At 41.6% G+C, this 14166-nt stretch overlaps 1 protein-coding gene across 3 annotated transcripts in view; it reads right to left on the reverse strand.

The window, feature by feature from the left end:
* Positions 1-3580: 3580 nt before the first annotated feature.
* The window catches only part of DRD3 (dopamine receptor D3), a 50825-nt gene continuing 40239 nt past the window's right edge, over positions 3581-14166 (reverse strand). For 2 of the 3 annotated variants that reach the window (XM_025376696.1, XM_025376697.1), the window contains 3 exons: positions 13722-13918; positions 5935-6217; positions 3581-3841 (listed from right to left, as the gene is read on the reverse strand). In XM_025376696.1, coding sequence (XP_025232481.1) covers positions 3645-3841; positions 5935-6217; positions 13722-13918 — 677 coding nt within the window. In that variant the 3' untranslated portion in view covers positions 3581-3644. The remainder of the gene's footprint in view (positions 3842-5934; positions 6218-13721; positions 13919-14166) is intronic. The other variant, XM_025376698.1, reaches the window with a different exon arrangement.

A 14166-nucleotide genomic window follows, 5' to 3' on the forward strand; every position in this document is an offset into this window, starting at 1 on the left:
GTGCTGGGATTATAGGCATAAACCACTATGCCCAGCCCGTTGTTTATGTTTATGACTTTAGAACTCTGATTTCGACACGGAATTCTATGATCTTTTACTTCTCCATCTCATCCATTTTCTGTTTATTTTGCATGGAAAAAACCTGGAAATCATCAATTTTTACTTGTGCAGATTTTAATTGTCTCAAGGCTCAGCTTAGCTCACACCATAAATCTGGATGAGCTGGGTGGCACAAGGTACAAGAACTAAATGGGCAGACAGAATTTTCCCACAAGTTACAATATAAACATTATTATAGGCATTTAAAAAATGCTGGCATTGGCCAGGCATGGTGGCTGACACCTGTAATCCCAGCACTTTGGGAAGCCAAGGTTGGTGGATCACCTGAGGTCAGGAGTTCAAGACCAGCCTGGCCAACATGATGAAACGCTGTCTCCACTGAAAATACAAAAAATGAGCTGGGCCTAATGGTGGGCGCCTGTAATCCCAGCTACTCAGGAGGCAATCACTTGAACCCAGAGACAGAAGTTGCAGTGAGCCAAGGTCGTGCCATTGCACTCCAGCCTGAGCAATAAGAGCGAAACTCTGTCTTGAAACAGAAAAAAAAAAATGCTGGCATTAAAAGTATTCATGAGTAACAGGTAACCAACTCACTGGGAGTGTATGTATTTCCTTATTATATATTTAAGGGTAAGAGGAAGAAAGACAATGCAAGGGAGGCCTTGGATTCCTTGTAAAGTCCTAGTGTACTTTAAAGTTTCAATAGCAGGCTGGGCTCAGTGGCTCACACCTGTAATCCCAACACTTTGGGAGGTCAAGGTGAGAGGATCACTTGAGGTCAGGAATTCAAGACCACTCTACCAAAAATATAAAAAAATTAGCCAGGTTTGGTGGTGCACACCTCTAATCCCAGCTACTCAGGAGGCTGAGGCAGGAGATTCGCTAGAACCCAGGAGGCAGAGGTTGCAGTGAGCCGAGATTGTGCCACTGCACTCCAGCCTGGGTGACAGAGTGAGATTCCATCTCTAAATAAATAAATAAATAAATAAATAAATAAGTTTTAACAGCATCGCAGCAGGTATCTGTCATGGTTATACACTAACAGCTCTTAAAAATAAATTTACTGAAGTTCAGGATACTTCATAAATTATCTATAAATTGTATCTTGATTCTGCAATCAATAAAAATAGCTTCTGTAGGTGAGAAGTTAAATGGTGAGCATTTTCAAGTTCCTTCTAGATGCAGTTTTGAATAACATTTACAAATTATTTCTGCTATACCTTTAATTTCAGTTGTTGGAGGGGTGATGTTTAGGATCTGCACCAGGACTTTAGTGTCCATGTGATGGCTTTGGACAGCCACCCCGCCTGTTGCCCTCAGTCCTGAGGTCCTCCGGCAGTCCAGATAAGTTCCTACCACACTTAAAGAGTAAATGGGCAAATACAAAAGCAGGAAGTGAGCTCCTTGAGGGTAGGAGCTGTGTTATTCATTGTTGTATATCTAGAACCTGGAGAAGTGGCTGCCACTTTGCAGACACTACTTAGTGAGTCTCAGAGTCTGAGAGTACAGTCACACATTGCTTAACTACAGGGATATGTTCTGAGAAATGCATCATTAGGTGGTCTCACTGTTGTGCAAACATCATATAGTGTACTTACACAAACCCAGATCATATGGCCTACTATGCAATTTAGGCTATATGGTGCAGTCTATTGCCTCTAGGCTATAAACCCAGACAGCATGTAACTGTACTGAATATTGTGGGCAATTGTAACCCAATGGGGAGTATTGGTATAACTCACGTAGAAAAGGTACAGTAAAAATATCATATAAAAGACAAAAAATGGTGCACCTATATAGGACTCTTACCATAAATGGAGCTTGCAGACTGGAAGCTGAGTTCAGCTGTTGAGACTGGGTGAGTCAGTGCGTGAGTGGTGAGTGGATGGGAAGGCCTGAGATATTGCTGTATGCTACTATAGACTTTATCAACACTGTACATTCAGGCTACACTAAATTTATTTTAAAAGTTTTTCTTTCTTCAGTAATAAATTAATCTTGGCTTACTGTCCCTTTTTTACCTTATAAACTTAAAAACTTTTTGACATTTTTGACTCTTTTGTAAAATACTTAGTTTAAAACACAATCACACTGGATAGGTGGACAAGAATATTTTCTTTCTTTATATACTTACTCTATATATGTTTTCTATTTTTAAAATTATTTTCTGCATTTCAAACTGCTTTTTTAAAAATTAAGACATAATCACACACATTAGCCTAGGCCTAAACAGGGTCAGGATCATCAATATCACTGTCTGCCACCTCCACACCTTGTCCCATTAGAAGGTCTTGGAGGGCGATAACACACAGGGAGCTGTCATCTCCTATAACAATGCCTTCTTCTGAAATACCTCCCGAAGGGCCTGCCTGAGGGTGTTTTATGATTGCCATTTTTTTAAATAAGTAGAAGTACACTCTAAAATAATGGTGAAAAGTTTAGTATAGTAAATACATAAACCAGTAACATAGTCATTTATTATCAATATTATTATGTACTGTACACAATTGTATACTTTTACATGATTGGCAGCATCATTTTGTTTACAACAGCATCACCACAAACATATAAATAATGCGTTGAGCTATGATATTGCAACAGCTATGACATCATTAAGCAATAGAAAGTCTTCAGCTCCATTATTATCTTATGAGACCACCGTTGTATATGTGGTCCACTGTTGCCCAAAATGTCATGATGTGGTCCACTATACTGGGTCCCTGTTAAGCAGAAATGGAGATGCCCTGGGTAGGAACATTTGGTAGTGTTGTGAAAAGCATATCTAAGGCATGTTCTGAACCATAAGGTTCAACAGTGAAACTACAATGGGATGTGTCATTCCGTCTTCAGATAATATCCCCATCTTGAATAATTCTGGAAGTTGAGACTCTGAGATTTCCTCTAGAGAGTAAAGGAATGGAATCAAAATGCCTTCTTAGCTAAAGTTAAAATACAAGGGTAGCAGAGTTTGAAATGAAGCCCCTGTCCCAATGTGGGACAGTGTTTCTCTTGCGGTGAGAAATTCACCTCACCAAATGTAGCCCATCAAATTCTACAGAGAGGTAGAAGCACTGGCCTTGCCATTCATATTTCCAGATACAGTGAAAGAAAGAAATGACCAAGAGGAATGAGCCTGTGAAAGTACAAGGTTAGCCTGACAGTTGATTAGAGGTTTGAAGGAAGACAGACTGGCTGTTCTAGAAGGTGGTTTACTGGCTGATTTCAAGGACCCCTGCAAGTTGAGAATGATGAGGTCTGTTCATTTTTCCTTCAGTGTAATGAATCATGCCTCCGATGACAATTTTGTGTGAGTCATGTTTTATCAGCTTCTTTCTGAATGATTGCTTATCACTCGGGAGCTCCCCAATGATTTGAAGATTGTCAGAATGAAGTCAGATTTCAGCTGGGGAGGTAGAATGTTCTGTTTTGGAGGACACATTTGGTTATACCTGACAAGCAGGGACATCCTGGCTCCAGTAATCTTCTTCCTATTGCATGCCGGAGGACACTGCACAGTCTTTCTGAGTGTGCCGACAGCCTGGCAGCTAGAAATGGGTACAAGGAGTGTTCCCTCCTCTGTTCCCTCAGCAAGACAGGATCTTGAGGAAGGCTTTCCGGAACTCGATATTGAAGGTGGTATAGATCACGGGATTGAGGGCGCTATTCACATAGCCCAGCCATGTCGTGGCACTGTAAAGCTCTGGGGACACGTGGCATGTCTGGCAGTGGGTATTGAGAACATGGGTCAAGAAGAAAGGCAGCCAGCAGACAATGAAGGCCCCTAAGTTGCCAAAGAAGAGAGAAACTGGGTAAGGGATTTGCTTACTCCTTTTGTTATAACATGAGAATGACTCACGGTTGTCTACTTTATGCCAGCCACCAAGCTAGAAGTTTTGCATACCCACTTACTTTTTTTTATAACAACCCTAGGCTGGGTGCAGTAGCTCACTCTTGTAATCCCAGCACTTTGGGAGGCCGAGGCGGGTGGATCACCTGAGGTCAGGAGTACAAGACCAGTCTGGGCAACATGGTGAAACCCTGTCTCTACTAAAAATACAAAAATTAGCTTGGCGTGGTGGTGCGTGCCTGTAATCCCAGTTACTCGGGAGGCTGAGGCAGGAGAATCGCTTGAATCCGGGAGACAGAGGTTGTGGTAAGCCAAGATTGAGCCATTGCACTCCAGCTTGGGTGACAGAGTAAGACTCCATCTCAAAAAAACAAAACAAAACAAAACCAAAAAAACAAAACAAAACAAAACAAAAACCCCAACCCTATGAAGTAGGTGTGATTAGCCAAATTTTTTTAGGTGAGAAAACTGCAAGCTAATGTTTTTGATTCACTTTGGCCTTTGTTACTAAATCAATTTTCTAGTTTAGTCTCTAGGTAGTTCTTTACTAATCTTTTTCTTTTCTTTTTCAATTCAATTCAGACATTTATTTAATGTCTACCTATGCAAAACATGATCCTAGGCACTGATAGGTATGAAGACCTTCAAGATGTGACTGACATAGTTTCTGCTGTCGAGGAGATTACATCTAGGAGTTCTAGTAAACTCCCTGATACAGGAGAGGGTTGGGGTTTGTCAGTGACACTGAACAGGATGAATTGCCTTCACTAACTCTATAGCGTACCTGTGATTTATTCATTTTTAATTTCTTTATTTAAATAAAGTTCAGGCTGGGCACAGTGGCTCACACCTGTAATCCCAGCACTTTGGGAGGCCAACGTAGGTAGATCACCTGAGGTCAGGAGTTCAAGTCCCAGCCTGACCAACATGGCGAAACCCTGTGTTTACTAAAAATACAAAAATTAGCTGGGCGTGGTGGTGCATGCCTGTAATCCCAGCTACTTGGGAGGCTGAGGCAGGAGAATCACTTGAACCCGGGAGGCAGAGGTTGCTGTGAGCCAAGATCGTGCCATTGCACTCCAGCCTGGGTGACAGAGTAAGACTCTGTCTCAAATAAATAAATAAATTAATTTCATATTTTATGACTCTAAAAATTACCCCTGATTCTGGTGGGATGTGGTGGCTCACGTCTATAATGCCAGTGCTTTGGGAGGCTGAGATGGGAGGATTGCTTGACACCATGAGTTTGAGACCAGCCTGAGCAACGTAATGAGACCCTGTCACTACAAAAAACAAATAAAAATTTAAAAATTAGTTGGTCATGGGGGCATACGCCTGTAGTTCTAGCTACTCGGTGAGCTCGGGCAGGAGGATTACTTGAGCCCAGGAGTTCAAGGCTGCAGTGAGCTATGACTGTGCCACTGTACTCCAGCCTAGGCAACAGAGTCAGACCATGTCTCGAAAAACCAAAAACCAAAAAACCTTGATTGTATGCATTATGGAAAGCTTGGTAAATCAGATAAGTAGGAAAAAAGGAATAAGCACCCACCACTCAAAGACAATTACTTTGGATATCTTGGTGAATTTCTTTCCAGTCTTTTTTACTCTGTATTTAAAATAATCTAGATTTTATCATACCATATCACAGTAGTGTTTTGCATCCCTATTTTTATCACTTAATATTTTAAAATAACTAAGCATTTATCAAATATTCAATATGTACCAGTTTTATTGAATCATTATCTTATTTATTGTTTGATTTATGTGTTCTAGCTCCATACAATGGACAGCAAAGCACAGCTCAGTTAAGTGGCTTGTTCAGCTTCATAAATTTTAGCCTAGGTCTTTTGAATTTCCACCAGAGTTAGCATTTATACACAAATACCTTTCAATTATATTGTGAACATTTGATAAACATTACTGTCATCAAATTTCCAATTTCTGTCAAATGTGGCTACCTTAGCATCTTCCACCAGCTCCACTTAACACAACCTAACCCAACCCAACTCAAGTCAACCCAAACTTACCAAGCACAATGGCCACCATCTGAGTTGCCTTCTTCTCCCGAAGTGGCACCCCCCGAGGTTGCAGGGGCCCCAGCTTCAGAGATGTTGATAATCTGCCATTGCTGAGTTTTCGAACCTCTAGGCTGAGCTTGGGTGCTATGGTGGGACTCAGGGAGTTCCGAGTCCTCTCCTCTCTTTTCAACTCTCCGCCTCTTTCTTGGAAGCCTGGTCCACCCAAGGCAGTGTCTTGGCAGATGCTGTAGTAACGCTTCAGCTCCAGATGTGCCCGGTCAGGAGAGAGGGTCTGCAGGTGCAACAAGAGGGAATCCTGACATTTCTAGGGGTATTGTTTATCTTCTGAATGTTCATGAAAGGGCCAGAGAATTCAAAGAAGGAAGTGGGGGAGCATAGTTGTGGGAAACCTACAAAGGGGACACCTGAGAGAGCGGTGGGACCATGAGAAGTTAAGGGAAATAAAATTTACTTTAGACTTTACAACTAAAAAGCACCCACCATATCATCAGAGTGAACAGGCAACCTACAAAATGGGAGAAAATTTTTGCGATCTATCCATCTGACAATGGTCTAATATCCAGAATCTACAAGAAACTTAAACAAATTTGCAAGAAAATAAACAACCTCATTAAAAAGTGGGCAAAGAATATGAACAGACACTTCTCAAATGAAGACATTTATGCAACCAATAAACATATGAAAAAAAGCTCATCATCACTGGTCATTAGATAAATGCAAATCAAAACCACAATGAGATACCATCTCACACCAGTTAGAATGGTGATCATTAAAGAGTCTGGAAAACAACAGATGCTGGTGAGGATGAGGATAAATAGGCACGCTTTTACACTGTTGGTGGGAGTGTAAATTAGTTCAACCATTGTGGAAGACAGTGTGGCGATTCCTCACGGATCTAGAACCAGAAATACCATTTGACCTAGCAATCCCATTACTGGGTATATACCCAAAGGATTATAAATCATTCTACTGTAAAGACACACGCACACGTATGTTTACTGCAGCACTATTTACAGTAGCAAAGACTTGGAACCAACCCAAATGCCCATCAATGATAGACTGGATAAAGAAAATGTGGCACATATACACCATAGAATACTATGCAGCCATAAAAAAGAATGAGTTCATGTCCTTTGCAGGAACGTGGATGAAGCTGGAAACCATCATCCTCAGCAAACTAACACAGGAACAGAAAAGAAACCACCACATATTCTCACTCATAAGTGGGAACTGAACAATGAGAACACATGGACACAGGGAGGGGAACATCACACACTGGGGCCTGTCAGGGGATGGGGGGCAAGGGGAGGGAGAGCATTAGGACAAATATCTAATGCACGCAGAGCTTAAAACCTAGATGATAGGTTGATAGGTTCAGCAAACCACAATGGTGCATGTATACCTATGAACAAACCTGCACGTTCAGCACACGTACCCCAGAACTTAAAGTTAAAAAAAAAAAGCAGCACCCACCACATATAGAACATTTGATAATCACAACAGCCCCTTGAGCAGGGTAGCACAGAATTTAGTCTGGCCTTTTTGAGTTAGAATGACCTGGTGATACAGAGAAACAGATTAAGTGACACTGCTATGACATAAGCCCCAAAATGTGGAGTGTGGGAAACTCCATACGACAAATGACTCAGTTTCTTCAACAGATAAATTTTAACAACAACAATGACAATACTTAACAGTTGCAAAATATGTGCCTTATTTGAATTGTGATTCAAACAAACCAACTGTAAAATAATTTACAAGATAATTGGGGAAATTTGAACATCAATTGGACATTTAGTGATATTAGAAAACTATTATTAATTTTTTAATGTAATGTGGTATTATGGTTGTGTGTCTTATAAAACAGTCTGTATTCTTTTTTTTTTTTTTTTTTTTTTGGGACGGACTTTCACTCTTGTTGCGCAGGCTGGAGTGCAGTGGCACGATCTCGGCTCACCGCAACCTCTGCCTCCTGGGTTCAAGAGATTGTCCTGCCTCAGCCTCCCAAGTAGCTGGGATTACAGGCATGTGCCACCACACCCAGCTAATTTTGTATTTTTAGTAGAGATGGGTTTCTCTATGTTGGTCAGGATGGTTGCAAACTCCTAACCTCAGGTGATCCGCCCGCCTTGGCCTCCCAAAGTCCTGGGATTACAGGCGTGAGCCACTGCACCCAGCCAATGGTCTGAATTCTTTAGAGGATCTTGCAGAAATATTTTGGTTTGAAATAACATGGTGTTTAGGATTTGCTTCATAGCAATCCAGTGGGGATGTGTGAACATAGGTGGGACTGTAGATGAAATAAGATTGGCCACTAGTTGATCACTACTAAGGCTGCCTGATGGCTACTGGGGGTTTGTTATATTTGTCTTTCTACTTTTTTATTTTTGAAAACTTCCATTACAGAAAGTTAAAAAAAGAAAGCCCAGGATTTTCTTCTCAGCTTTCTTACTTAGTAGATGTATCTTTAGGCAAGTTAATTTAATATCTCTGAGCTTCATTTGTAAAACAGAAAAGAAATAGGGAAAAATGGGTTTTGGATGAGTAGCCTCCGAGAATGGAAAACTGAAGTATGTTAATTTTTCTGGTATGGACGGGGAGATGTGTGTGTGCCCAACTTGAAATTCTTTTCATGTTTGAAGAATCAAACTCTTGTGTCAAGTCTTGAACAGGAGGCAGAACTCAACTCCTCAACTCCCCTTACTGATGCCGTAAAAGCCAGATATTCACTTCACACCTCCATCCCCACGCAGCTAGAACTCAGGCACGTGCACCAAGCCCAGTCAACTGCAGATTCACAGCTGAGACTTTGAACTGGAACTTGTAAAGCAGGGAGACTTCAGAACTCCTCCAGTAGTGGTGACATTCAATGTCCAGTGTCCTAGGTCTTCTAACCAGATAATTTCTTAGGCATGAAAAGCATCTTTCTGAAGCTCTTCTTCAGCCTTCTCATTGAGCCTGTGAGCCACCTGACAGCTCTCCAGTAAATCTGTTTTCTACATAAGTTAGTCAGTGTCAGCAACCAAAACCCCTCACTTTGGTTTCCTTAGTTCAAGGAAGCAGTTTTCTAGATACACAGAGCTGGCACATTGTACATACTCAGAATGAATGAATGAATGCAAGGCGTCTTCAAGATGATTTAGTGTTATTTATTTATTATTTTTAGTAGAGATTAGTTCTTGCTATGTTGGCCAGGCCGGTCTCGAATTCCTGGGCTTAAGTGATCCTCCTGTCTTGGCCTTCAAAAGTGTTGGGATTACAAGTGTGAGCTACCATACCCAGCCAATTTAGGTTTTTAAAATTTTTATTTATTTATTTATTTATTTATTTACTGAGACAAAGTCTCACTCTGTCACCCAGGCTGGAGTGCAGTGGCATGATCTCACCTCTGCCTCCCAGCTTCAAGTGATTTTCCTGCCTCAGCCTCCTTAGTAGCTGGGATTACAGGTACCCACCACCACACCTGGCTAATTTTTGTATTTTTAGTAGAAATGGGGTTTCACTATTTTGGCCAGGCTAGTCTTGAACTCCTGACCCCAAGTGATCCACCCGCCTCAGCCTCCCAAAGTGCTTGGATTACAAGCATGAGCCACCATACCTGGCCTAGAGTTTTTTTTAAAAATTGTACTCCACAGAGGTATTCTTAGGAATTCTAGAATAATATACATTTTTTTGAAGATTTTAAAAATTCATATATAATACTTTTACATATCTATGGGGTAAATGCAATATTTTGATACATGCATACAATGTATAATGATCAAATCAGGCTAGTCATGGCTTCAAACAATTATCATTTCTTTCTGTTGGGAGCATTTCAAATCTTTTCTTCTAGGTGTTCTGAAATATAAAAAAACTGTTGTTAAGCATAGTCACCCTACTGTGCTATTAGACACTAGAATTTGTTCCTTCTATTTAATTGTATGTTTATACCCATGAATCCACCTCTCTTCCTTGCCCCTTCCCCCATCTCCTTCCTAGCCTCTGGTAACCATGAATCTACTCTCTATTTTCATAATAACCACTTTTTTTTTTTAGCTCCCATAGGTGACTGAGAACATGTGATATTTGTCTTTCTATGTCTGACTTATTTCACTTAACATTACCTCAAGTTAAGAGAATATGTATTTAAAATTTTTTGGTTTTATTTTGATGGCATTTTCTAATAATTAAAATAAGCATATCTCATTTTATCTGAATGCCTATTTACAATCGAGATTATGGTGTGTTTTTTTTTTGGTGTTGTTTTGTTTTTTTGTGTTTTTTTTTTGTTTTTGAGATGGAGTCTCCCTCTGTCGCCCAGGCTGGAGTGTAGTGGTGCAATCTCAGCTCACTGCGACCTCTGCTTCCCGGGTTCGAGTGATTCTTGTGCCTCAGCCTCCTGAGTAGCTGGGATTATAGGTGCATGCCACTATGCCCGGCTAATTTTTGTATTTTTTTAAGTAGAGTCGGGGTTTCACCATGTTGGTCAGGCTGGTCTCAAACTCCTGACCTTGTGATGTGCCCGCGTCGGCCTCCCAAAGTGCTGGGATTACAGGCATGAGCCACCATGCCCGGCCCCAAGATTATGTTTATAATTAAACTGGCACCTACTGATCTTCTGAAAGTGACAATATTTGACTTCTAACGCATTATTTCTAAAACTAGGGGATGGGAAACAAATTCTTGGGATTGCCTAAGAAATCCCATATTTAGCTGGGTGTAGTGGATGAGATGAGAGGATTACTTGAGCCCAAGAGTTCAAGGCTGCAGTGAGCTGTGATCACACCACTGCACTCCAGCCTGGGGAACAGAGTGAGACTCTGTCTCAAAAAACAAAAAACAAAAAAACAAAAAAAACTCAGATTTGAAAACATTGATCTAGTATACCCTGTTTCCATTTTACAGATATGGAAATTCAGTCCTATAGTAGGAAAATGATTCTTCCAAGATTATATATTGGTGAGTGTATTTCTCAGCTCTGTGCAAAACCTGTTCACTACTTCCATGACTGACATGAGGAAACACTGGATTCCTCTGGGTCTGGCTGGCAGAGCCCTCCACTCCCAGATGGCAGGACAGAACCTAATTCTCCACACTCTTGGAAATGCCAGCCTCTTGGCTGTCCCATCTCTCGTTTGTATTCAATATTTTTCCTCCTTTTGGCCTTGAAGCCTCCTCAGACCTTGGATCAGCCATAGGCAACTTTGAGCTGCATAGCTATTATCATTTAAAATGATTACCTCCAATTACTATACCAGGCCTGTGTAAAAAGTCATTAACTATACCGAGATTGAACAAAGCTCAGACCTTAATGATTACAAAGTTTTGAAGTTTTATTTCTAATGTGGAATTCAGAGAGAGGAATACTGTTCTTATATCTAACACCTCCAGATTCCATTCTGCACTCTGCTAGCTGGGCGAGGCAGGCCTGGCTTGAATTGCAAGAACAAGACCAATGGTGACCATGAAATTGTCTTCGTTTTTCCCACATTCAGTAGTAAATACGGCACTTGGAATTTTCCTTTCTCTGCCTGGTTTTTGCTCTGCCCATGTGTGTTCCCTTGACGTCTGTTTCCTCTAATGCAGGTGGCCTTGGATGGCATTGTCACACTGTGTGCAAGAGTCATTGGCTCCAGTCACTAAGGTCCAGCCCAATAGTCATATGCTTTCTGAATTATCATCTGATGAATTCTATTCTGCAGCTTAAATTAGGAGGCATTTCAGATCTTGTCTTATAGATATATGTGTGGGAATCAGGGCAAGGTTTCATTCTGGGGTGAGAGTAGAATCAAGATAAGCCAGTATTGTGGCAAAAGGTCTCTTATTCTTTCTCTATGATCAAAGACATGGCCCACTTACCATTTTTCCTGTGGCATCTGATGGAAATCGGGCCCTTACTGAAAACTGCCGAATGGGGTGCAGCTGCAGACAAGAAGACTAGGGGTGGGGGGTTGAAGGAGGAACAGTCAGTTGTGGGTCTAGCCATGTTATAGGTAGTCATGTGACATAATAATATTTTGAATGCAATACTTTCATATCCTCAGCCTTGGGTCTTGATCTTCTCTTTCATGGGGATTAATAGTCTTGTTTCACTCAAGCCTTGGGACTTCAACTTAAGAGTCTGGCCTTCATTCATACTTTTGACATCATCAAAGACCTTAAGAGGTCATCAAAGATAATCTAAGTCATCAGGCCGGGCGCTTACGCCTGTAATCCTAGCACTTGGAGAGGTTGAGGTGGGCAGATCATTTGAGGCCAGGTGTTAGAGACCAGCCTAGCCAACATGGCAAAACCCTGTCTCTACTAAAAATATAAAAATTAGCCAGATGTGTTGGTGGGCACCTGCAATCCCAGCTACTCAGGAGACAGAGGCACGAGAATGTCTTGAACCCAGTAGGCACAGGCTGCAGTGAGCTGACATCATGCCACTGCACTCTAGTTGGGGTGACAGAGCGAGACTCTGTCTCAAAAAAAAAAAAAAAAGATTATCTAGGTCATCAAAGATTAATCTAGACATCCAAATCGGATCTGCCTTCAAGATCAAACTCAATTCTTACTCTGTCTATGGAACCCTTTCCTGAGTGTATTAATCTATTTTCATGCTGCTAATAAAGACATATCTGAGACTGGGTAGTTTATAAAGAAAAATAAGTTTAATGGATTCACAGTTCCATGTGGCTGGGGAGGCCTCACAATCATAGTGGAAGGTGAAAGGCATGTCTTACATGGCAGCAGACAAGAGAAAATTTGTGCAGGGAAACTCCTCCTCATAAAACCATCAGATCTCGTGAGACTTATTCACTATCATGAGAAAAGTAGGGGAAAGACCCACCCCCATCATTCAATTACCTCCCACTGGGTCCCTCCCATGACACGTGAGAATTGTGGGAGCTACAATTTGAGATGAGATTTGGGTGGGGACATAGCCAAACCATATACTAAGCATATTGGTTTTTCTCTTCTATTAGCCTCCAGAGCACTTCATAATTGAGTGCTTAATTGTCTTCACCTCACATTTGGCAAACATCCTATTCAGCTCTGGGCTCTTCATTAACTTTGAGTGGAGGGGTGCTTTATTTGCTTGTCTAGATTCTAAGCTCCATGAAGGCAGAGGCTGTTTAATGTTACCACTGTCCCTTCCCTAGTAGATTTCAAGTGATTGGTATATATCCATTCATGCTTCAGGTACATCATGGGAAAGCTACTAAGTGCCAGGCAATGGGGTAAGGAGAAATTAAAGCCCTAGAAATTGGAAGGTCATCGCAGAGGCAATGATATTTCTTTTCAGAACCTAGAAAGAGCCAGTAAAATGCTTTATCAGCACCGTATCCCACCGGCTTGTCAGTTCCTTGACACAGGGACAGATCCAGTAAGGAAAAAAGGTTTTGATGGACCCCAATGATCCTTGGGATGAGTGTTTTAGACAAAAAGTCAGTTCTGGGAACCCACCAGCAGTGCAAGGTACAACTGCTGCACTTAAACTTCAAAACCTGTGGGACATCTGAACTGCTTCCCATTTGGGGAAAATGAAAGACTTTGAAGGGAAGCAGAACAAGCCCAGGAGCTATCCAATCACTTTGCCAGGTAAGGTAGGCTCTACAGACAACTATCAGTGTTTTCTTGAGATTGGATTTCCTACCTTCAAAGCACAGCCAATATTAGCAGATTACAAAGTGGGTGTCAGATTTGTGTCTCCAATGTAGCTAAACGGCAAAATCGTGCACTGCTGGACACAGGCTGGGAAGTCAGGAGATTGTGTGTTGTCTTCCCTCTACCCACTCCAGGGTGCTTACTTGTTGAGGGAAGCCAGGCCTGACACTGTTGCACTGACTGTTCTGTCGAGTGAGGATCCTTTTCCGTCTCCTTTGTTTTAACACCACATAGATTCTGGCATAGACAAGGACGGTCACTCCAAAGGGCAAGTAGAAGGACACCACTGAAGAGTAGATGACAAAATCAGGGTTGGAGATGGAGCAGACAGTGGGGTCCCCTGTGGATGAGAAGGGGGAAGGTAAAGCAGTTAGCAAGTATCAGAACTCAGTAGGGAGGGTAAAACATGGCCCCATGTCACACATGGTGCCCGCACCTTCTGCTGCACAGCAGGTGGGGAGGATGCAGTCTCAGATACGTATACTGTCAGGTCAGTGAGGGTAGAAGGTCTAATTCATCTTTGAGTTTCTCATAGTTTACTTAAAAAGAAAATTTACCAACAATCATGTTCCAGACACTGGGGCTACA

This window comes from Theropithecus gelada, chromosome 2 (genome assembly GCF_003255815.1).
Source record: "Theropithecus gelada isolate Dixy chromosome 2, Tgel_1.0, whole genome shotgun sequence".
In the NCBI taxonomy this organism is placed as follows: Eukaryota; Metazoa; Chordata; class Mammalia; order Primates; family Cercopithecidae; genus Theropithecus; species Theropithecus gelada.